The sequence below is a fragment of the Triturus cristatus genome, chromosome 3_1 (genome assembly GCF_964204655.1).
Source record: "Triturus cristatus chromosome 3_1, aTriCri1.1, whole genome shotgun sequence".
Taxonomy (NCBI): Eukaryota; Metazoa; Chordata; class Amphibia; order Caudata; family Salamandridae; genus Triturus; species Triturus cristatus.
Genome location: NC_140583.1, coordinates 719,130,201 through 719,156,144, shown reverse-complemented (window position 1 = coordinate 719,156,144; position 25,944 = coordinate 719,130,201). Strand labels below are relative to the sequence as shown.

The window sequence follows — 25,944 nt, the reverse complement described above, 5'->3', positions numbered from 1 at the left end:
TCGACCTCTTGTTCACCAATGACCCCAGCACTAAGGTCGAGTCTCCCACCCTCTAATCTGGTCTGACCACAGTCTATTGAAGTTTTCTTTACAAATAGCTACTATACATGAAAATTCTACCAATGAACAGACCTTACCAGACCTTGGAGAAAAGTTAGTTTAGAAGCCGTTTTATCCAACTTCAGTTCTCCGGTATAATAGCCTCCGAAAATATAGACCATGCGGTTGACACCTTTGAGAACGCAATCACACAGGCCCTTGACATTATTGCCCCTCTCTCAAAGGTCAAATTCAAACATAAAGCATCCCTCTGGTTCACGGGATCTTTAAAATCCGATAAACTAGCTAGCAGGAAAACTGAACGCAACGGGAGAACTTCAAAGAGCACGTAGGATAGACAGGCCTATAAACGTATTCATAAAGATTATCTAGAAAACATTAAAGTAGACAAAAAAACTACATTGTCAATAGAATCGACAAGGCTGCTAATTCACACAAGGAACTTCACAAGATTTTAAAGGAATTCACTAATCCTTCGCCCTGCCTATCTAACAGCCCATCCACACAAGACTGGGTAGATACACTATCTACCTTTTTTGAGGAAAAGATTGACAGTATCCATAACACCTTCCGCAATCAGAACATGGAACAGCAAGACCCTAAGCCTGACAACACCCAGACACCCCCCACAGTACTGCTAGAAGAGTTTGCTGAACTTACTCAAGAAGTTAACACTGCACTCCTGAAAAATAAATCTGGTTCCCCTGTCGACCCTGTTTTGCCCCAAATTCTGGCAAAGTTAGCCCCAGTGCTTCTCAAAAGTCTTACTGATATTTTTAATATGTCCTTAACGCAAGCAACGGTCCCTATTAAATGGAAGGAAGCCAGAGTCAAGCCAATTCTTTAAAAAATGTCAGCCGATCCCAATGAGCCCAGCAATTATCGGCCCATCTCCTTACTCCCCTATTTTGGAAAGGTACTTGACTCTCTTGTCAACAAACATTTAACAACCTATTTGGAAAGCCATAAGTTGTTGGTCCCTTCTCAGTCAGGCTTTAGGGCTGGTCACAGCACTGAAACTTCTCTGGTTGAGGTTGTCGACAATTTTAGACTCGCCCAAGACATTGGACAGTCAGCCATACTTGTCCTCTTAGACCTGTCGGACGCCTTCAACACCATCTCCCACAGTATATTAGAACAACGACTGTGGGAGATGGGTATCAGGGGAACGGCCCTAAGCTGGCTCAGAAGCTAATTAAAAGACCAAAATACTATAGTACAACTGGGCACACTAGCTTCCCGTAGCCAGATGATAGACAAGGGAGTCCCCCAGGGATCTATACTCAGTCCCATGCTTTTCAACCTGTTAGTGGTTCCTCTGTCCAAGGTGATTAGATCATATGGGTTTGACGTATTGTCATACGCTGATGACACCCATCTACTAATCACCTTCGGCCCCATTCCAACTGACATCAGAATTAGATTTAAAAACTGTATGACTCATATTAACCTTTAGATGCAAGCTAACTATCTGCAGCCCAATGCCAATAAGACCGAGATCATCTTATTTTGCAAGGCTCATGAACACTTGTCCAACGACCGGTGGCCCCATAGTATCGGCCCTGTCCTTCTCCTAAACCCATGATAAGTAACCTTGGAGTAAAATTCGATGATAAACTATCCATGAAAGACCAGGTAAACCAAATAGTGAGCACCTGTTTTGGCCTAATGAGGAGCCTATGTAAGATCTTCCAATGGATCCCATGAAAGTCAAGAAAACCGCTTGTCCAAGGCTTAATCATCAGTCATTTTGACTATGGAAATGCCTTGATGGTATCAATTAACGAAGAGCTCCAAGTCTTACAGAACACAGCACCAGGCTGGTACTAAACATTCCACCTCGGTCCCCTTCAGCGCTTAGTCTGAAAACTCTTCACTGGCTCCTAATTAGAAAACAGATCCGTTTTAAGATTAGCTGTCTGGTACACAAGAACCTGTTTGAAAATGGGCCAAGCTACCTGGCCAAAAAACTAAACTGGTATCTCCCTCACAGAAACCTTAGGTCTGGAACTAAATATCTTCTCACTCCACTCAGGGTGCGAACCGCTAGACATGGAGGCCGGTCATTTTCCCATCTAGCCCCCCCACCTGTGGAACGAACTCCCATTGCAGCTTTGCACTATTTCGGATCATAAACAGTTCCGAACAAAGCTTAAAACCTGGCAGTTCTGACCGCTTACCCTATCTCCGTTTTCAGTTGTTCTATCTTTACCTTCACCAGCATTCGCTGCAGCGCTTTGAGACCCCTCTGGGTGATATGTGCGCTCAATATAACTTTAACTCTATGACTATGACTATTCTCTTCATTATGCCTCAGTGGGATCTGAACCTGGTTCTCACTTACCTCATGTGTGCTCCCTTTGCGCTGCTACATAATTGTCCCCTCCAGTTGCTTGCCATCAAGACAGCATTTCTAGTGCCCATATAATCTGCCCAGAGGGTGAATGAGCTGCAGGCTTTATCATCCAAGCCTCTCTATCTTATTATATTTCTGGATAGGGTTGTGCCTCACACCCGAGCCTCGTTCCTACCTAAAGTGGTGACCCCATGCCATCTGGGTCAGTCGGAGACACTGCCCACCTTTTATGCTTCTCCACATCCCTATAAGGAAGAGGAGCGACTCCATCGTATGGACCCAATAAGAGTGTTGTTGTTCTACCTTGACCGCACAAAAGAGGTCAGGGTGGATGACCAACGCTTCGTGGGATATGTGAGTCCTAAAAATAGGTTTAGCAGTTCAGAAATAAACCATTTCACGCTGGGTTCTCTTTATTAAAATCTGCTACGCCCTGGCAAAAAAGCAGCCTCCTGAGGGCTTACGGGCCCATTCCACCAGGGGAAACGCTGCGGCCACAGTGTTGGCTCGTAGTGTTCCAGTCCTGGATATCCACCAGGCTGCAATGTGGGCATCTCTGCATGTGTTTTCCAAGCCCTATGACTGGACAGTCCGGTCCGCAGGGATTGGCATTTCGCCCGTTTGGTCCGGCAGGACTTTTTAGTCTAGTGATTTGTCCGCAGCCCATTGCCAGAATGGTATGGCTTGGGTATCTATTCAAAGGTAAGGAATCTGCAGCTAGAAGTTTACCTTCGGTAATGTATTATCTGATAGAGACAATATCTAGCTGCAGATTCCTTACAGGTCCACCCATGCCTCCCTGCTCTGCGGATACATTTTTAGAGCTAGGGTCGATTCCCTTTTCAGGGCCCTAGTTTGGATAAACACTGGTCAGTCTAATTCATGGCTCTGCGCTTCTAGCGTGGAAAGTCGTGAAAAGGAACTGACCTCTGCCTGCCTGTGTGGTGCCTATATGGGTGACCGTGCCATGCGGAACCGAACTGAGCCACCAATGACAAGCAGGGGTTCTGCTCATGCAAACGTTTCTGTATCCAGTCTGACGTCTGGGAAATTCTAAGGTAAGAAATCTGCAGCTAGATATTGTCTCTATCAGATGATTCGTTACTGAAGGAAAGTGACTTTTTCTTTTTGACCTTTAATATCTTTAAAACTACTAAATGGATTTACACCAAATCACAAAAAGCACGCTTTCTGGACTAACATCTAGCTTTCTTCCAAATTTGATGAGTATCCATTTAGCAGTTCAGACTGTAGTTATGTTCAAAATCCCTGTGGGAAAATGCATGGGGAAAGGGCACTTTGGGCCCCCACCTTTTTTCTGCCCCCTGCTTAATGAATCACTCCACAACTTTCCACAAAGCAGCTAGTTATACAATCAATTTTTCAAAAACAAATCATCCATTTAGACACTTATATACCCATTTATTCTTCCATCGACCTTGAGATATACATATACAAAACATATGCAATTTTCAGAAAAACACACATTCACTGGATGATGTCATCAGTGATGTCATTTGAGATGTCATCAGTGATGTCATGAGTGATGTCACTGACCATGTCATGAGTGATGTAATATGTGACGTCATCAGCAGTGCATTGCGGGCGCGCGAGTTATAGTTAGCTGAACTAACTATAACGGGGGAATTTCAATGGTTTTGTACGAGTGAAAAGTCCAGCTAACTATAACGCCCCTGAAACCTATGTCTTTTTCAGTGAATTATTAAGGTTTTTTAAATGCTAATTCCTAACTATAACGTGCCTGAAACCTATGGTTTTTTATGTGAATTTCAAAGGTTTTTTAAATGCTAATTTCTAACTATGCCTACAGAGATAGGACATGTGAAGAAAGAAGAAAAAACGCACAGAAAGAAAAAAAGAAATGCAGAAAGAAGCAACAGAAGTCCTCAAAGACGAAGAAAAGTGCAGGAAGAAGGATAACGTGCAGAAAGAACAAACAGAAGAGCAGAAAGAAGCCTCATTGCAAATTCATCCTGTACCATCAAATTTTTCAGACGGATACTGTGGTAACTGAGTGACTAACCAGTCCTAGAGCCAGTGCTATGTTAAAAGACACTCAGAATACAGTGAAAACACCTACATACACTAGGGAACACTATGCGTTGGGGTCCCCCTGTGATTAGCATGACCTCCTCAGTAAGCCCCTAGTATATAATTGGGCAGGGGATTAAAACTACCTCTTAAAACGCGCCACAGGGCATGTTATCACACGTCACCTCAGGCCCCATCCCCTCCCTTCCCCACTGTGTAAACACGCCCTGTGGCCGTTTTTAGTTGGGAGAATACGTCCCCTTGAATCCTGAGGGTTCCTAGGGGCAAAATAGCCCACTAGGTACGTCCAGTAAGCGCCATTGCAGAGAGGTGTAAAAAGGGGCACGGCCTGCACCACCTCTCTGCAACGCAGAGCAGTGGCGCTTACTTACTGGAAGCACCTGGTGGGCTAGTTGGCCTCCAGGGTCCCTCAGGATTGAAAGGGAATTATTTCCCCAACTTAAAACGCGCCACAGGGCGTGTTTGCACATTTCACCTCAGGCCCCGTCCCCTCCCTTCATTACTGTGTAAACGCGCCCTGTGGCCGTTCTAAGTTGAGGGATTAAGTCCCCTTGAATCCTAAGGGTCCCTAGGGTCAAACTAGCCCACTAGGTACCTCCAGTAAGCGCCACAGAGCTGCGTTGCATAGAGGTGTAAAAAGGGGCGTGGCCTCAGAACACCTGTCTGCAACACAGCTCCCTGGCTCATACTGAAGGTACCTGTTGGGCTAGTTGGCCCTCAGGGACCCTCAGTATTTAAGGGGAATTAATTCCCCAACTTACAACTGGCCAGAGGGCGTGTTTGCAGAGTGCTGCAAGGAGGGGGCATGGCCTCCGGCGTGATGCCGGTCTTTTATCTATTTTATTTTTTTAAGAAGGATGGCTGTGTGCCCCCCCCCTTCTTTTTCTAATTTATTGGCCCTGGGGACCCCATCTCCCAGGGCCTGCACCCTAATTTTTTTTGTTGGAACGCGTGGCCCCCTCCCAAGGCCTTAATCGGCCCCGGGGAGCCCAACCCCTGGGTCATGGCCTTTTTAAAAAAAAAATCTTTAGGAGGGGGACTGCGTTGCCCCCCTCCTCAGGCCACTTATGGCCCCAAGGACCCCATCCCCCGGGGCCGACCTTTGTTTTTTATTATTTAAAAAAATAAATATATTTATAGAAACACCTAGGACATGCTGGACAAACCGTATGTACCTAGCACCATGACGATGTGCGTGATATTCATTAAAAGGCGACCATGCATACAATGAATCCACGTGGAATGTATTAACACCACTAGTGAAGCTCTGACGTGTCTGACGCCCTACCGTGCCTAATCCCGGCACTCCCGCCGGTGGGTACTCTCCAAGTAGACACCCTTGACGTTTATTTATACAAACATGGGTAGCTATTGACTGGCACATTTAATACACACGTACACCAAGCCATTCAAAGGGAATTCGACAAAAATGAGACCAAACTATGCTAGAAACCCCCCTCACGGTTAATAAAACACACATCCACCGCCGGATGTGTAATACTTTTTATTTTACTCTCTGGAAAGGAGAGGAACCTCACTTGAGAGTCACAGTGTGCTCCTGGCTGAGCCCAATGCTGTGTTACACCCACCAGTGCCCGCCGAGTTCCACAAACCTCTGTGTTGTATTCCACCAGCTAGTGCGTATGCTATGACACTCTCTAGCCCATGTGCATTGTAACACCACCCCGTGAATATGTCATGCCACACTTGCCTTCGCACGGGTTATATTGCCGCATCGAACGTGCCTTCCTCGATGCCTATGTTATAACGCACAGCGCTATGTCATACATATTACAATCTGGGATCCATATCCTTGTCACAGTGCATATGCAACGGTACACTCCCCAGCACATATTTTATATTACAACTTTAGAGACTAGATAGGTTACACAACACTGCCCTGTGCATATTACACTCCAAGGCGCATATCGCATAGCACGCGCTAGTGCCTGTGCTATCTCGCGCTCTCCAATGAATCTGTCATTGCGCACAATGTATTGCATATTATATTTCACGCCCCGGTTCATCTTATATCACACTTTTTGGTGCATAGGTTATACCATATACTATATCTACTTTTCATTTTCAATCGTGCTCTCAGGACTATGTTCTATATAACACTGCGTCCACCTACCCTTTTCACGGGCATTACATTTTGCGATGGGGGTGGAGGGTCAGGGGGTGTTTCTGCCAAGTGAGCCCGGAGTCACAGTCACAAACGTCCTCTATTTCCTGAATAAAAGTGAGATTATGGTGCATACATGTTCATATTTTAAGTAGTTCGCACAGACACACATTTTAAAAACAATAAAGTTCCTAATACCCACCTTCTCTGAACAGTTAGCTTGCTGCCCCATCCACCTCCTCCCTATCCTCTGTTGTCTGAATCCATGGACTAGCCTCCTCCCTCCTGCCATGCATGGTCTGAAGTGCTGCCACAGCCCTCTATTTAGCATGATGTACCAGTCCACTCCTCCTGCCCTCCATTGCCCAATTCTATGGCCCATCATTGACCTCCTGCTTAAACTCTGTGCTTAGCTTGCTGCCCCTATTCTCCTTCCCCCGCTCTCCGATGTCTTTGTGCATGCCCCTGCTCCATCCTTTTTGCCCACCATGTTCCATGGACCTGCCAATCCTATCTACTCTGAGTGTTCTGTTGAGCTGCCACTCCCCTCCCACCTGCCTAGCATTGTCAGATGACTGTAACCTGTCCCTGTCACCTCCACCCTGCCTGTCCACATTCCATGCCCCTATCCCCTTCCTCCTGTCCTCCATGGTCCATTTTACTGCCACACCCTTCTGCCCTCCCTGGTCTGTTGTGCTGCAACTGCTCCTCCTGCCTGCCCCGTGCGGTCTGTTGTGAGACCCCTTCCCCTGAACTCCCTTTTCTGTGCCCAGGTCCTGACCCTCCCTTCTATCCTCCATGGTCCTTTATGCATGCCCCTGCACCCTCCTTCTTGCCCATCATAGCCATTGTGCTGCCACTAACCCTCCCGCTTGCCATGCATGGTCTTCTGTGCTGCCATGGCCCCTCCCACCTTCCCTGTGTGGTCAGCTGGCTGCCCCAGACCCCCTCCCACCTTCCCTCCATGGTCTGTGTGTATGCCATCATAGTCTCACTGTTGCTCTCTATGGTGTGTCTTGTTTCTAGTGCCCATCCTGCCTGACCTCCATGGTCATCTTGCTGCTCCTGCCCTGCCCCCTTGCCCCCAGCCCTCTGTTTCCATGTGCAGACCCCTATTCCCTCCCTCCTGGCTTGTCTGTTCCATTGTAATGCCTCTGATCTGTCCCTCCTGCCCTTTATGGTCTGTTATGCTGCAGCTTTCTCTCCTGTCTGTCCATTATGGTCAGCTAGCTACCATTGCCTCTTTCCCCTCTGTTCTCTGTTGTCCATGTGCATGGTCCTGTCCCCTCCCTGTTGCTTTCTATGGATGGTTGTGCTGCACTCCCATCCCACATGCCCTGTGTGGTGTATTGTGTTGCTGCAAACCCTGATACCTGCCCTGTAGGGTCAGTTTGGTGCACCTCTCCATGTCCCTCCTGTCCTCTGTTATCCGAGTCCATGTTCCTACCCCAATTCCTCCTGCCTTCCATGATCCAAAGTACCATACTTGCGAACATTTTGAACTTGGTAAGAGAGAGATTTTGAAAAAAAATGCGGTATTGATATTTATTACAAAAGTGTGGAACGCCTGACGTCATCTTGATGTCATCAAAACTGTAATACCTAGAGAATTTCCTTTAGAAATTACATATATGAGAGGGTCTTATTTGCATCAAAATTATGGTTAGTGCTCTAAAAAAGTAAAATGAGGACATATTTTCTGAGTTTTCAAATAGTGACAAAGAACTTTTGAATTATTTGTAATCTTTATGTTTTGTTATCCAGTTGACCACTTGATTAAATGTTGCACTTAGGGGAGAGGATGTGGTGTTACTTCCAGAGCTGCAGACTTTGCAACTGGGGAACCAGGTTGGAGTTTCTGCTTCAGCTCAACATTCTGTGATTCTGGTCAAATCACTTAATCTCCCCATGTCTGCAACCAAAATGAATTTGATCTTGTGTGATGTAACCAATGCTCATGTAAGGCACTCCAATACCTGACAAGTCTGCACTATATAAAACTGCAAATATACAAAAAATAAGTGTTTTGCACGCTTCTGTCATTGGGCTACATCTGGGTGATATTTGTGCGGCATTTGGGCTCTTTTGTCTCTGGTGGCCATCTTGGGAGATTTATTTGTTATGAAGTTTCCTAATTTCCTCATTTACTGCAGTCTCCTCAGTAGGAAATGCTTAGAGTTTTTTACTTTGATTCCATCAATAAGGTATTCAGATATGTCACACATTTGCCATAAATTCTGAATTTTAGCACTCTAGTTGCTCATTAGATCACTGTAGTAAAGCTACTGCTCACCACGAAAGTCTGCTGCTGGTATTAAAAGTGCATGTTTCAGTCTGCATGTCAGAATTTTTTTATGAAATAGAAGAGGATTTGAGAAGTCAAAATGTGCCCTAATTTTTCTTTCTGCAGCACTAATCATAATTTCTATGGCAAAATGAACCCCCTCATTTTGCTCCTTTTTAAATTAAATGTTTTAAGAGTTACCACTTTATTCCAATCAAGATGGCTTCACGTGTGCAATACGTTTGTCATAAGTAGGACTGTTAGCACTCTAGTTGTTCGTTAGAACACTCTGGGAAGCTGCAGTAGAACACAAAGGAATCAACTGACAGTCTCTGCCCTTGTTGGATGTACATGTTTTACTGAGAATGTCAGACTTCATTCTCACATGACTGAGAAAGATAATGTGAATTTACAGAAAATATGCTCTCAGTTTAGCTTATAGATCACCTTCCAAACCTCTGTGGGAAAAGCATGAGAAAATAGTTCTCTCTCAAACATGATTCATGATATCACAGCAGAAGGCTTTTTCACATGGTAAAATCACCTTAGAACACACCACAATTCCTAAAATGAGTATGGTACCATCAACAAATGATTTATAATGTAACTAACGTCTTAAAACCTTCTATTAACTGCAATGCTTTTTAATGAGGTGCTATCATGTATATTGGTCCCAAGATGGCTGCCAACACTTCTTGGATGAAGTACTGACAGCCAATCAGATCTCATGATGAGATGTGTGGTTAGGAACTACTGAACGGATTTGCACCATTTAAGCAAAAGGTACGAGTCTGAACTGAGGACTACCTCTTTGCCAAATTTGGTGTAATTCCGTTCAGTTGTTCGGGCCGTAGCTGCGTCAACAGGTCCTATGGGAAAATGCATGGGGAAACGTGTTTTGGGACCCCCCTTTTTTGTCGGCCCCCGCTTGACGAATCACCGTGAAATTTTCAGGATAGGAGCGGACCGGAGCTGGCCAAAAGTTTGGAAAATTTTGCAAAGATTCGTCAATCGCCGCCAACGTTATTCCAAATAAAATGTTGTGGATTTCCTATGGAAAATAGGTCCTAACTATAACTACCAACTGGCGACTGCCAGTAGGTAATATATATAATATATATATATATATATATATTTATTTTTGTTCCAAGAAAAGCTCCATTTTACCGGGGGCCCCCGACCCTGAAGGGCGGGCTCTGTAAACAGGAATGGAGAATCCTGTTGCTGCAGATTGTGCCAAGAAAAATGTAGAGCCCAACTCAGACTTCTTTTCTAGCCTGACATTTATTTGTCTGCATAACAGCATTAAAACCCACTCATTTTCCTTACGCGTTTCAGCGTTTGCCGCCTTGCTCACAGGTGAGTGTCATTAAGTCCCAGTGGTCACATGGCCTTGAGAACAACTACAGGCCCCATGATGCACCAACATCCAGCTTCATGGTATGACAAGGTAAAGTAATTTAATTATGCTGAATAGCATTTTTTACTTACCAAATGTCATGAAATAAAATGTCATTATTTCATTATGCTTAATAGCGTTTTCATTTAAGGTGCATACGTGAATTAGTTTCTTTAGCAAAGTGCATGTTGCTGCTGTCATGCTCTTGATACTTGCTTGAATTGCGGTGTTTCCAAAGAAAGGCATCTCCTCTTGATACTTGCTTAAAATGCGGTTTTTCAAAAGAGAGGGATCTCCTTTCTCATCTCCCTTTCTCACTCACGTTTACCCAATAGCCGTGGTAATCCGATGGCAGGTACGCTCGTAAAGCGGGTCATGCCCCCTCAATTTAATGTTCCAAGAAAAGCTCCATTTTACCGGGGGCCCCCGACCCTGCAGGGCGGGCTCTGTAAACAGGAACGGAGAATCCTGTTGCTGCAGATTGTGCCAAGAAAAATGTAGAGCCCAACTCCGACTTCTTTTCAAGCCTGACATTTATTTGTCTACATAACAGCATTAAAAACCACTCATTTTCCTTACGCGTTTCAGCGTTTGCCGCCTTGCTCACAGGTGAGTGTCATTAAGTCCCAGTGGTCACATGGCCTTGAGAACAACTACAGGCCCCATGATGCACCAACATCCAGCTTCATGGTATGACACATTGTTATTTTGCTTTGAGAACGACCTTAGTAATGTAATGTAATAGGCTATTTGTAAAGCGCGGCTGTCACTCCGAGAAGCACCATGGAGCTAAGCGGAACCCAGAGAAGGAGGCAAAAACTGGTCAACTGCTAGCGGTAAGAAAGGCATCAAATCAGAGTTTGGAGAGAAAGTCTGATGCAGTGAAGATCCAGAGGTTGTTCCATGCCTTTGAGCCTATCACTGTGAGTGATTTTCCTCCGTTCGAGGCTAATCTAAAAGCTGGCATTTTCACCAGATTAGCATTTGATGATCTTAGTCTTTGAGAGGGAGTGTAGCTCATCAATCTGGTTCGAAGATATTGAGGTCCCAAGGAATGGAATGCCCTCAAAGTAATAATGAGGACCCTGAACAGGAGGCATTTATGGATTGGCAGCAAGTGGAGTGTTTCTAAAGCCGCTGATGCAGATGACCTCCTAGGCCATTTCAGCACTAAACGTGCTGCAGTGTGCTGGACCATTTGAAGCTTATGTAGGACCGACTTATTGGCACCTGCACAGAGGCTATTGCAATAGTCCAGTCTGGACGTGATTTGGGTAACGGCAACTGTCTGTCTGGCTGAGAAGGGAAGCAGATCAAAACATTTCGTTAGACTTTTAATAATATGAAAACAGGTGCCAGCAACTGCCAGTGATTGCCGTTTAAAAGAGAGAGTGGCATCAAATATTATTCCCAGGTTCCTAACCATGTTCACTGTGTTTGGTGGAGGGGTGGTATTCGCTGGCCACGAGGGCTTAGGAGAGAAGGAATTCTCTAGGCCTAAAGGTAAAATGTCAGTTTTTTCGGAGTTACACTTAAGATGGTTAGAATTCATCCAGCTAAAAGTAGCGGTGGGGCACAGGCGCAGATTTTCTTCCACCTGAGTGGTGTTATTGTCCAAGACCAGAATTAGCTGCGTATCATCCGCATATGAGATAGTCTCTATATTAAAGGACAATATCAGCCTAATCAGTGGGGCCATATAGGCATTGAAGAGAGTGGGGCTAAGACTCGAACCCTGGGGTACGCCAGAGAGCAGTGGTTTTTCGTGCGAGTTATATTGGCCTAGTGTGATCACTTGTCTTCGATCCTGCAGGATGGGTAACATCTTAGTGTTTGTAACGCTGGACTAGTATTTATAGGAGAGATTGCAATCCTGTAGCTGAGCCACTTTTGAACTGTATAATATTTAAGTACCTTTTGTTTTTCTTTTACTAAGATAAAGCACTAGGCTTTACAGTATATTATTGTGTCAGTTGTTTGACTGTTAAATTGTGAGCTCTTGACTCTCCACACTACCTTCATGAGAAGTCTTTGATTTCTTGCTACCATGAGAGTCAAGTGCAGAAGGGGTGTATATGGCCTAGTTTGCAGATTCATAGTAGGACGGACCCCAAGACACCAGTGGCAAACAACCTCAACCTCCACATAGGGGGCCAGATACCCCTGTTTGCACTGTCGAACCAAAAGAGGATCTGAAAAGTACCATACAGTATAACATACAAAAGAAGATACCCACACTTGAGTACTACACAGTTTAATATATTTAACAAAATATTAACACATTGTAAGATCCAGAAACACTACTCCTGAACCTCCTTGCAAAGGTCCCTACCTGACTAAACCGTCCTGCTCTTGATTCTGACAGACAAAGGATTTACAGGATGACACGAACATGCCTGCCCTCTCAGTTGAGACAGAAAATACAACCTGCAAAGTAAAAACGAAGAATTGCTCAAAACAGAAAACATAGCTTACTTTGTGGCCAACGGGGATTGAAGAGCTTGTACCTTGAGCATGCACCAGTTTGTGCCCATCAGAGTGTAAGGCAAATAAGCAGGTAATGTACAAATTGAAGCTACGACTGCAGAATTGATACCAGTTCTACTTCTGATCAATGAATATGTAATAGCCCTAAGGAGTAGTGTGCTCAGGAATTAAGAATAGCAGATTATATTTTATTGTTCACACAAATAAAGATTTTATCCTGGTTTTACAAAGAAGGAAAATGGGAAATGGAAAGAGCTAGGATGTAGGAGGTAGGGAATGCATGAATTCTGAATAGTAAAACAAAATATACATCCTCTTCAAATAGGGTTGAAGTAATTAAACTGGCCAAGTTGGCATTTTGTGTGAAATAGATGCTACCATTACTTTCATTGCACGATCTGTGTGTGGAAAGAACCTGTCATGCTAATGTCCTTCATGGATGGAACCTTCTGCCAGCTGGCAGTTATGATGTCTGGCATGTGCCTACATTTTTAATACCTCTTACGAGCTGTCTATAAAAACATGCCTTTGTTTCTTCAGGTGCCTATCTTCCTAATCTTAAACAACTGAAGCTAAACAACAGCCTAATTGTGTCTGTAAGGTAAGACAAGGCATATTCTTCTTACTTGTTAACACAATCTGGCTCTGTCTTCTTTTGTAAGTGCTTGAATAATTCCATAGCTATGTTTTGTCTTGCAGGTTTGCACTACACCCTTTAATATTCACTTCTCACAGTAATGTCAAGCATGATCTTTATTTTTCCATTAATTGTTTTCTATTAGATGGAAACCTGATCAGCATCCAAGTATCTTTTTAACACATCCTCCCTCTCTCTCATATCGCTGTCTTTAAGTTTCACACCTTATAAGGTTCCAGAATCACAGGAATTCATTTACTGTGTATCAAGCTACTAAGATTTTTAGCGAATGTTTTACTAACATGGAATTGGTTTGTTTCCATAAATTATAAACATTAGACTTTTAGTCTAGAGCATTTTAAAACAGTTAAACATATAATTCCCTGTATGTGAAACATCTTGTCAGTCTTTGGGCTATAAGCACATGTGCTATTGTGAATTTTCAACACAACCATTAGGCAACAATGTGCTGTGATTGTGTGCTTTTTTGTTGGTCACTGACAAACCCCATTTGGAGGGACCACAAGGCAGGCAGAGGCTACTGTGCCTCAGCAATGGTGTTTTCTCAAAGCTCTGTTTATTCAGCATCATAATCAAGTACAACAAAAGCACAAAAAAAGCACAGTAGGGCGCGGGGTACCTCAGGTCTATGCCAGCAGCTAGTTCAAGTCCAGTTTCACATGTTGAGAGGTCCCGTCGCCCCCCCGCCACGTTCCGAAGAAGAAATGCGTGTTTTATTACATCAAAACGTAGGGGTGACCCCCTCGAACAATAACAAGAAGCAAAACCCCCCTTACCATCCCTCGTCCCGTTCTGTGATAATGGCGGTGTCTCTAGAATTATTTGTCGGGTGCTTGAATGTGTCTTGGAGGTGAGGCGGTTAGAGCTTGACAATAGATCCTCACGGGGACACTACTGTTCCATCGAGCGCTACGAAAAGAGATCCTCCGGCCCTCTTTTAGAATTGAAAGAGGTGCATGGCTCGTATAAAGGCGGGGCGAACTGCCGAGGGCAATCCGCGGGACAGATAGGATACTAGTGGGCCCCATTTATACTCGAAATTCTTGTACTCGTCCCTGAAAATGTCGGCCAGCCGTTCCATGGAGAAAATTCTCCATAGGTGTGCGTGCCATAGCGATATCCCTGGCACATCTTTTTTCTTCCATGCTGCTGCTATTGAGAGTTTGGCCGCCCCAAAGCAGGCCCACATTATTGCCTTATTAGCTTTAGATTGGTGTTCAATATCGGGATCCCTAATGCCCAGCAGGACCCCCTCCATGGTCGTCAGCATTGGGGTACCCCAGCATGTCTTTGATGTGTGTAAGTATTTCCTCCCAATAAGTATGGATGCCAGGGCAGTCCCACCAAATGTGACGGAAATCCCCCTGCAGGCCACAGCCTTGCCAGCAGAGGTACGATGTGTCTGGAAAGATCTGTTTGAGTTTAGTGGGATAGAGGTACCAGTCCAGGAATGTCTTATAGTGTGCTTCCCTTAGAGCCACTGAATGGTTGTGCCTAGTAAGGTCTCCCCATATGTGTTTCCACTCCTCTGTGATATCCTTACCTATCAACTGTTCCCAGAATGTCATGTATCGTGCCCGAGGGGCATGTTGCTAATAGCATGGCATATAGTGAGGAGATTGCTCCTTTCATGGTACCCGCCCTTCGTACCAGCTTCTCTATAGCTGTGTGTTCTCTGGTGGCATCCTCTCTTATTTGTGGATGGGAGACCCAGTGTTTAAGCTGGAGGTACTGATAGTGCTCGCTTTGCGCTACCTGGAAGTCCCTTTTGCAACTCTTGAATGTTAGCACATCATAATTATGAAATATGTCTGAGATCATTAAGCAGCCCCCTCTCTCCTACGATCAAAAGGTCCTTCGCGCATTGCAGGTGGGAAGGCAGGGTTAAAGTGAATTGGGGTGTACGGAGAGGGGAAAGAGGTCCAGCCCTCCCTCTTCGTGATTTCGTCCCATACTTTAAGTGTAGTTCGCATCTTTTTTCTGTTTCCACAAGACATCCCAGATTGATCTGTCCACTATTGCCCTGTCCATGTGGAGCCAGTGCTTATCAGATTCTCTCATGGACCACTCTACAACCACCCGTAGCTGGGCCGCTTGATAGTAAAGTGCGAAGTCTGGTAAGGCCCCCCCCCCTTTTTTCTTTGGGTGACATAGCACATGAAAGGGTAGTCGTGCCCTCACCCCTTGCCAAATAAATTTACTTCTGAACAAGCGTAATTGGGGCAGGAGATCGCGGTCGAGGTCAAGTGAGAGTGCTACGGATAGATATAGAAGTTTTGGTAGGACGGTCATCTTGACGGCGTTTATCCGTCCGAGCCAGGACATGTATAAGGGCCTCCATCTCTTAAGGTCTTGTTGAAGTTGTCACCAGGGAGGGGTAGTTGGCCTTGTATAGGTCTTCAATTCTAGGGGTAAGTTGGATGCCCAGGTATAAAAGGGAGCGTTTAGCCCACTGCAGGGAAGTCTGGTCTCTTAATCTCATTGCCTTTAAAACCTGCCACTGCTTCAAATTTCCTCAACTTCTCCTTCACTGCCCGGGGAGTGTGCTCAGGCGGAGGGTGGATTTGTGGACAATGGTGATTCCTCCTCCCGGGCGGGTGTGGCGATCCTTTCTGGTGATCTCGTATCCTTGGGGAATGGCGATGGCTATGTCCTGTCCCGAGGCGGTGTTGGTCCAGGTTTCGGTGAAGAATGCTACATCCAGGGTGGTGCTGTCGAGGAGGTCCCAGATTTCGGTGGCGTGTTTGTGGAGTGATCAGATGTTGAGGAGGATGCATTGCACGGTCTTCGGTTCGGGTGTGTTCTTGCAGTCGGGTTGTGCTGGGTCCATGCTCTTGTCAGTGCTGCAGGTTTGTCGGCAGCGGTGACAGCTGAAGGGTCCGTGGGTGTTGGCCAGCGGAGCTAGCTTTCGGTTGTTGTTGCGGTCTGGGTTGAGTTTGTGGAGTGCTGCAGGGCTGTAGCGTTGGCGGTGTGGAAGTAAAGGGTTCCTGGCACTGGTCGCAGTCGGGTCGCGGGCGGGCGCAGACGGGCTTGCCTTTGGCGTGCCTTAAGTAGGGGTCGGGGAGGAATGGAAAGCTGGAAGGCGAGAGAGAGGAGGGGAGCTGGATTGGTCGCGCTGGTCGTGCAGGGGGAGGGGCCGCGGTGGCAGCAGCGGCGGCGGGGCAAGGATACGGGCGGGAACGGAAAGGGAGAAAGAAAGGAGGCTAAGGAAATAAGGCAAGAAGGTAGAAAGAGTGCAAAAGGTGCAGAACAGAGAGAAACAGAGGAAGAAAGAAAACGAGTGGAAATAAAAACGGAGAGGAGAGCGGAGTGAGACAAGGAGACAGAGGTCCACTGGACCACCAGGGATGAGGCGCAGGTGATCCTGCGGGTGGTGGAGGGCTTCGAACACCAGCAACTCTCAAGAGTGCAGGGGCTCGGGGAGGGCCTTTCTCAATGGTGGAGCTGCGAGGGTGGGAGAGCAATTTCACTGACAATTAGTCAGTGGTCTTGCTCGCCTGTCCCCGCTGCAGCAGCCATTAAGTAGGGGTCGGGGAGGGCTGGACAGCTGGGAGGCAGGAGCGGGAGGGGAGCTGGATTGGTTGCGCTGGTCGTGCAGGGGGGAGGGGCCGCAGGGGGCAGCAGCGGCGGGTCAAGGAGCGGGCGGGAACGGAGAGGGAAAGAGAAAGGAGGCTAAGGAAATAAGTGGAATAAGGCAAGAAGGTAGAAAGAGTGCAAAAGGTGCAGAACAGAGAGAGACAGAGGGAGGAAGAAAAACGAGTGAAAACGGAGAGGAGAGCGGAGCGAGACAAAGGAGAGCAGGGGTCCACTGGACCACCAGGGAGGCTAAGGAAATAAGTGGAATAAGGACAAAAGGTAGAAAAAGTGCAAAAGTACAGAACAGAGAGAAACAGAGGGAGAAAGAAAACGAGTGGGAAAAAAAAAAACGGCAAGGAGAGCGGAGTGAGACAAGGAGACAGAGGTCCACTGGACCACCAGGGATGAGGCGCAGGTAATCCTGCGGGTGGAGGAGGGCCTCGAACACCAGCAACACTCAAGAGTGCTGTGGCTCGGGGAGGGCCTCACTCAATGGTGGCAATGCGAGGGTGTTAGAGCAATTTCACTGACAATTAGTCAAGCCCAAAAGGGAAAGTCCAGCGGTAGCATATGTTTTCCTCTCGCAATTTGGTGGCGATTCGACGCAAAGGTTTCCTGTGTGCCAGAGTGGAAAGTGCCAAGTTCTGGAAGAGCGCACATTTGTAGCCCTGGAATGAGGTCTCTCCTTTTTTCCTCGTGGCACTTAAGATGGCTTCTTTTGTTTTGAAGGAGTGCATCTTGACAAGGACGTCCTGGGTGCATCTGTGCTCTCCAGTCTGTGGGGTCCCTACTCTGTGAACTGGTTAGATCTTGAGCTTCATGTGGCGCGGGTTCATGATCCTGACGAAGAGGCCCACCATGAAGGCTTCCAAATCTGGTCCCTCCGCTTTCGAATTCGGATGTTCTCCCTCCAGGACCTGTTCTCCAAGTCCTCTGCCTTCAGGAGCACTTGGTGCAGCTGTGTCTACAGATTCTGCTGCGTTTCCTGCATTTTAGCGGAGTGGGAATCTAATTCCTGCGCCTGTTCTTACACTTCCAGGACCCTGGAACCCACTGCATCCACGTCATGCTGGAGCGCTGTCATCTTCTAGGTCAACCTTGAGCTGATCCATGGAGGCTCGTAGGTCTTTCTTAATTTCTAGGCAGATTTCAGATTCGAAGTCCCGGAGGGAAGCCATCAGATCTTCCCCGGTGAAGCCCATTTTGTGCGTCTGGTCCCCCTCAGCGGGAGTAGGGCCCTTGTCTGTGACAGTAAAGTAGCTTGAGACCTTATTTGACGCTTTTTTTGGTGGCATAAGGGTGGAGATTCTCACTGTGCGGGATCAGATCTTGTCTAGTCCCGATGTGCACTGGAGCCTCGTCTGCTTCCTCAACACATGTGGAGTAAGCCGATTAGGTGCCAGGCCCTTGCTCTGGCTTACTCTGTGGGGGCCATCTTAGGATCAGGCGGAGTGTGTCTAGCTGCTTCAGCCAGCTAGATAGCGTCTCTCACAGAGCCCCCACTGACATAGCTAAGCTGTTGTAGTGGCCGGAGATCGGGGATCTCCGTTGTTTGGGCGCCATCTTGAGGTCAGGCAAGGCCTCCCAGCTCAATCTTCCACAGGGCCCTTCTTTTACAGTTGCATAGAAAAAGGCATCTAACACCTCGGGTGGGCCCCCGGTGTCATTCGCTTGGCTCCCGCTCTTACGAGCGCTGGGTCTTGCTTCCTTCTGTCCCAGGTTGGTACTTCTGGTGCATTGCCCTTTCCCGCTGTGTCTCAGCACGTCCTGCCGCACCCATCAGTCTGGGCTGGCAATGGGCGCAGTTTGTTGAGCCACGCCCGGCTCCTTCTACTCTTCCTCAGGACCGGGCGTGTGTATGCCATCCGCTGTGCATCGATGCGGGGAATTAGCGGGTGCGCCGTCAATCAGGCTGCTGCTGTGGTCCCGCGGAGCGCGCTCCTACATGCCATCTTGGGACCGCTCCTGGCTCTCGGCCCCTCAGCGTGACCGTCTCTCTGGCGCTTCCCTCTTCTGGATTTGGGTCAGATTCGGAGCTCCCAGTCAGCAAGGGTCTCCGTCTGGCAGGACCATCCGTTTCGCGGTCCTCTATGTGTGTAATTTGTGGCTCGCGGCAGGTCAGGGCTCCGGAGCTGAAGCGGTTCACGTCCGCTCAGCCATCTTGGTTGGCCACGCCCCCTCAGCAATGGTATTTGGGGTTGTTTGCTACTAATGTCCTTGGTCCGTCCTATGACTTTCCAAACTGGAACAAGTACAATCTCTTCACACTTGACTATCATGGTAGCGAGGGCAAGCTGTCACAGGCTTCTCAGGGAGGTAGTGTATGCTGTTCGAGTTCAGCTCTCAACAGTCAACCTACAGGCACAGTCATTTAAAAATCCAGCACACTGTCTTAAAAAAAAAAAGTACTTTTAATCATACAGCAGTACTAAATATTACCCAATCCAACTTAGTATATAGGGTAATTACCCTAGTACAATTGTCGCATATTGTACTGCACCTGCCGAGTTCCATGCCAGTCCTACGCGGGTGACCTTTCTTGTGCTTGTTCCCCCCTCTAGTTGTCAGGTAAAAGAAAGAATCAGCCTGAGGTGCATTTATAAGTTTCTTCCACAAGTCAAATTCACACTCAGTTCATGGGTTTCTCAGTTCTAACTCCTTGGAGGTGTAGCAGGTAGATTATAGCGTTTTACTCATGCCTTCAGGGTGGGTTTGGTGGCCCCTTTGCACTCCTGTGGTGGGGTGGAGTGTGACGATACTCCATGGTCCCTGAGGGTAGGTCAAGCACAGGCCACATCTCGGTCGGCACACCTGTCCAACTTAGACCATCGGTGCAGCAGCCCAGGCTGCACCTGTTCCCTCTGGCAGCAAATAGATTATGCACTGCGCTGCTGGATAGGTTCGATGTGGGCCACATCTCAATTTACATACCCATCTGGCTTACTCCTGCGGCTTTGCCACAGCTGCGGTCTTGGCTGCTTTTCATTCTTCGAGTGACAGTAGGTTGCTGTCAAATGCAGCCCTGATCGGGCAAAGACAGTGATTGCAGCATATATAGCCCCAACCTGGCTAAAGGGAGTTGCAGCCTTGATTGGACCAGTGGGATGATCAAGGCATATGCAGCCCTGGCCTGACCAGTGGCATTTGCAGTCCTATTCTGACAAAAGCGATGATCACTGCAACTGTAGTCCCAACTGGGAGAATGGCATTTCCAGCCCTGATTGAGTCCATGCGAGGATCACAGAAGATACAGCCCCGACCAGGCGAAATGCAGTTGCAACCCCAATTGGGCCGAAAGCGCAGGTACTTGAAGCCATTTCCTCCAGGAGCTAGTTGCGAGAGACCAGAGAGGCTCTCTGCTGCAATGGTCTCTCCTAGCTGTCTCTCAGTCCCTAGGACATGCTGGACCTTACTTCTCCTAGGCAGTCTCTCCTCCTGCAGGGCCATGCAGGCTCTTTCTTGCCCCACCAGGCAGGCTTTTAGGCAATTCAGGCAGATATTCAGCTCCTTCAGCACAAAGTGCTGCATCCTCAGCTCCTCCAGCAGAGAGTGGCAGATCCTCAGTTCTCGCTGCAGACTCCGGGTAATGTACTAGGTCATGGAGTCAAGTTTCAGAACTGCTGTTCTCGGACGCACCACAGGCAACCCCACCTGATCTCTCAGGTGCAGTATGCCTTAACCTGGCCGGAGTGAATAACTGGCTGTCCTCAGTCCTTGACCGCATTGCTCCATTAAAAGCAGTATCTCAACAGAGATCTGCTCCTTCAGCTTCTTGGTTTACGGCCGCTTTAAAAGAAGAAAGGTCACACTGCAGGCATCTTGAATGCATGTGGAGGACATCATACAACTTAGAAGCTAAAGCAGTTTACAAAGAAACTCTAAATAACTTTCAGAGTGCTGTACGCAAGGCTCATAAAATTATTTAAGTTTATTCCGTTCTCTATTGCTGCCGCCTCCATTAAAGCCTGTGAACTTTTCAGGGTGGTGAATTCTTGTCTCCCAGTGCCTCTCAAAATAACCTGCTTACTTCTGCTATTAGGTGTGAGGAACTCTCAGACTTGCTCTATAATAAAATTCAAGGTATTTACCGACTTGATCAGTACTTATAAGTAAGTAATTGTGATCACTATTGCTCCTTCGACTATCCACTCCTTTTATTCTTAAATTATACTAATAAAAACTGTGGTTTTGAGGAAACTGCCCTGGGATGTCAACCTAAAGGCAACTTCAGTACCCATTGGATTCAAAAGGACACCTTTTAATGGAAATAGAACTGCGATCCTGAAGACATCGAGTACCTGCAACCACCACCCGTAAGGTGCAAAAGCTAACTGGGGACTTAGCACCATATCAGGGTTACTAAGTGTCATGTAAGTGAAATATAGTACAAATGGATATGGCGCACTTAATATTGTGACCCATATCCAGGTGCTAGAATGCTCAGGATACTAACTACACCCACTTAGCCGATAGGTCAGAACATCAATTACAACCTTTCTTATGGAGTGTGCATAAAATTGTGATAATAAGTAGGAATACTAATGTGAATTATAAATGGCATCAGCATAGAATCGGATCAGTGTGAAGTTATTCACTGTTCATCCTTCAACTTGTATTGTAGCACAGTTGCTTTCAAATGCTTTTCAGAAATAAATTTCTGCATCATAGGATCTGCATTGATATTGATATTCATACACATACAGTATTCCTGTGCATTTGCGGGGATCCCGGAACACTTTTTCTTCAGGTATTGAAAGTCAGTCTTTAGATGAAGGTAACCACCTCAATGACCATAGAATAAGAGTTACCCCCATTAAAAACATGACAGGCTGTTTTTTCACTGAATCTTTCTGGATCATAAAAAGGCATCTAATCAATAGAATGTGACCCACATTGGTGAAAAGTCTCTTTGTGAGATTTAGATTAGGCCGTTTACCCCTAAGGTCATTGAATGTATGGGTAACAAATAAAGATACAATTGCCTGCCTAGCCTGTGGCTACGCACTGTAGACAGATGAACACATTAAAAAAATTTGTAAAGAATATCACTCTCTTCGCAAAAAATGGATTTGCTCTGTCTGCTGTAGACTGGGAATCAGACGTTATAGGGTGACACTGAGGATATTACAATCTGACACTACAGCGCCTATTGTATTTGCAGTAAGCGGGTTTCTGATGAGTGTCTGGTTTAGGCGCCAGAAGTTCATGTCCAACGTTGCCCGAGAGGTTCCAGCCTTAATTGACTTGCAAGTATAGCCAGGATATAACGACTGCCACCCCAGTAGCTGCTACTTAGGATTGTTTGATGATCTGAGACACCTAGCACATTATGGTTATGAAGTACAATCGTAGTTAGATACATTGATTGTTATTATTACAATAATATTCATTAGTAAGGATTGCCAATTATTTAGGGTATCCAGTATTTTACCGGATATGATAATTCATCTTTTTTTTTATTATGTTTTTTTATCCAAAGGATGTTTTCTATTGTAGCTATACTTGTACAATATGGGTATTTTTGACGCCATCGTACAGTTATCATGTATGTTGTAAATCAATTGACAGAATCGTAATAATGTTGAAACAGTCATTTTCTGATGTACATTGATTTTGTGGACCTGAAAAGTGAAGGTACAAGTTGCCTTGTGCTCACTGACAGCTAAGTGGTCATTGTATATGACATTCTTATTATTTTATCGAACTTGGTATTTTGTATTTATTCTGGTGGATATATGTCCTTGTACTGTATATATTATTCTGTTTACCATCGGCGTTCTATCGAGGTTGCTACATTTTTATGGTTTTTATGTATTTTATTGTTATGCACTTTAATGGTCGTATGACCGAAATAAAGTAAAGTAAAGACCACATTGTAGTATCTAACAAGAGGCAACCCTGAGTTTAATTCTAAATCGCCAATTGTGCACATGCAGAGAACGAGAAATGAAAGAAAAAAGGAGCCGGTCAGGTCAAGAATTGAAGGACTGCAAGGAAAATACACTGTTACATTAAGGAGCCAGCAGCTTCCCTTCCCAGCATGCACTGTACCGACAGTTTGCCGCACAGTCTCAATTCATCTTTTTCTGGCTCATGCTGAAAGGATCTCTACTTCCTCTCTTAGTTAGTTTACCTAGCTTTTTCTTAACCTTTTGTCACAAAAAGTTAGTTTTTTTGCTTCATTCGACATCTTTGAGGCAATTTTACATTCCTCAACCAATTGTTCATCAACAGTCATGATTATTTTCTCAAAATGCCTTCACTTTTTGTGAAATACCCTTCATGTGGGCAAAAAAAGACTATCAGATCCACATTCTGTGTGTGTTGTCTAACTTCCTGCCTATCACTCAGTTAAAGTGTGCAAATGTTGTAAAACAATGTCAAAGAGAGCCCTACAAGACTGAGATGGCAATCACCTGAGAGGAAAACTTGAGAACCAGTGTCAGGAAGAGGAGAGGAAAAACAGAGGAAAAAGGACAGAGCTGGAGTAGCTTCTGAATTCAAAGCCTCTCGCACTAAAGACTTCCATAGAGGAAGATCTAAAGGGAGGAAGCATAAAAAACCTCACCACCATAACTGTGGACGTTCCCACCACCCTCAAGAACACTCGTAGACGTCAAGGCAGGCATCGGCACTGACTTGGTTGCCGTAGAGCACTACGATGACTGCACCACCGATATCGATGACACCACCACAGGTACCACTGAATCCTCCATTAACGTTGATTCCAGCCCCATCACCGCAACCGCTGACAGTGAGCTTTTCGATGGAGTATTCAACACCGACACATCATTTGTCGACATCAAGGAGATCGACTTCATTGATATCGAGATCGCCATCAAGACACTTGATTTCAAGGAGATCGACGTCAAGACATTCAGAAATCTCTATTTTCTCAGTTCCCATCAACCAGAAGAAAATCATACTAAACCAACTTTAATAATTCCACAATTTGATCCGTTTCAGGCACATCTTACTCCTCTGAACGTGCCTCCAAACCCTATTTCTCCAATGAGTCCTGTTACACAACCATTAAAACCAGGGTCAAGACCAATAGTTTTACCAAAAAATGAAAGAACTCTGCAGTAATCTCCTCCAAGACACTCGACTCTAAGAAGACGGACAAGAAGATCATCACCTTCTCTTTCCCCTTCACCAACAAGGTCTTATTCCACAGACTCTTATTCTACATACACTCCCAGCTCTCCAGCTGCCACACCTCTTAGGTTATCTCCTGTAGATTACATTCTTACTTTTCAAGATGTACTAGTCAGAGGTGCCACTAAATTAAATATACAATTACAAGCACCACAGACAACAGTTTCAGTGATAGAGACTCTGCAACCAAGAGCTTCACCATAGCCTTCCTTATCTGTGGTACTGGATTTGTAGAACTTGCTGAAGAGAAATTCCTTATACCAACTACTGATAAAGCTGCAACTCCTCAGCTTCTCACAAATACAAAGCTTTAGAAGAAGATCCTATGTATCTAACACAAGATCCCAAACCAGACTCTGTAATAGTCTCTGCCGTAAGAAAGAAACATCCTCTGGCTCCAGACTTCAGCCCCTCCTAAAAAGGAAAGTAAGAGACTGAATTCAGTAGGAAGAAAAATGTGTAGCTCTGCAGTTGTTACTTTTAAGAACTCTAGTTCATCTGCTCTATTAGCTAGATATGATTGAGTGTTATTGGAATCTCTCACTGCGTTTCCAGATGATATTTCTAAAGACAGAAGACAAAACTTCATGGAGATTGTTTAAGTGGGTCAAACTGTCTCAGATCAATCCATCAGTGCATCCATAGATAAAGATGATCTGACCATAACACAATTCTGCAATGGTATATCTCTTCACAGGTTGACTTGGCTTAGACTAACTTCCCTGAAACCGGATGCTCAATTGAAGATTATAAACCTTCCTTTCTCTGGGACAGCCCTTTTGGTACCTACATGGACGAAGAAATGGAGAGAATAAAGAAAGAGGCAGAAATCCTCAAAACCGTGGGTTAGAAGGAAATAAGTTGTTCTGTTGCTCCCAATAGCATCGAAGGGAATGGAGATTTCAGTCCAGACGGATGGTTCTGCCTCCTCAGTGGTCCTTCTATTGTCAGTCCCAAGGTCATCAACAACAACAACAGTTCCAATATAGGAATAATCAAGGAAGAAGTCAGCAGCAACAGCAGGAAAACACAACACCAATACTTTTCCAAAGCACAAGCAACAGTGAGAATCACACTCCCCGTGTTTTGTTTCTTAGTCCGGTGGGAGGGAGTGTTTCACATTATCTAACAGAGTAGAGATTGATAATCACTGACAACTGGTTCCTGTAGATCATCCTGAACGGCTAAACCATTCAGTTAAAATATCCTGCACCTTCAATACCTCCAAAGTCAGCACCAAAATATCAATTGCTGAAATTATAAAGGAAGGTAAAATCTCTACTCCAAAAAGAAGCATTAGAACCAGTTCCTTCATCTCAAAAAGGAAAAGGTGTCTATTAAAGATATAGTTTTTGGTACTCAAGAAAAGCAAACAGATGGAGTTCAGACCTTTACTTGACCTAAGACAGACAAACAGATATATCAAGAGACAAACATTCAGGATGCTAGCCCTGCACCAGATATATTTGCAATTAAAGAAAGGAAACTGGATGTGTTATGTGGATCTCCAAGATGCATATTTTACTGAAAAGTCTTACGATTTGTAGCCGGGTCTGGTGGCTCAGTGGACTAATGCATCCACTGATGGAGACTGTGTTCAACCTCATGGTCACAGGTTCAAAACCCGGTGGGCCCACTCAACCTTTCATCCATCTGAGGTCGATAACATGAGTACCATTGAGTTGGGTAACAAACATCTGTTATTCAGCGCCAAGATGCCTCTGGGTGAACGTGCTCTTTACAAATACACATGTTATGTTATTATTAG

General features: G+C 45.6%; 1 protein-coding gene across 1 annotated transcript in view; it reads left to right on the top strand.

Annotated features, from left to right (window-relative positions):
* LRRC56 (leucine rich repeat containing 56) overlaps window positions 1–25,944 on the top strand; it is a 943,429-nt gene that overhangs the window by 268,050 nt on the left and 649,435 nt on the right. Inside the window, exon 6 of the mRNA XM_085644809.1 lies at window positions 13,325–13,385. Within this exon, the coding sequence (XP_085500935.1) occupies window positions 13,325–13,385 (61 nt within the window). The remainder of the gene's footprint in view (window positions 1–13,324; window positions 13,386–25,944) is intronic.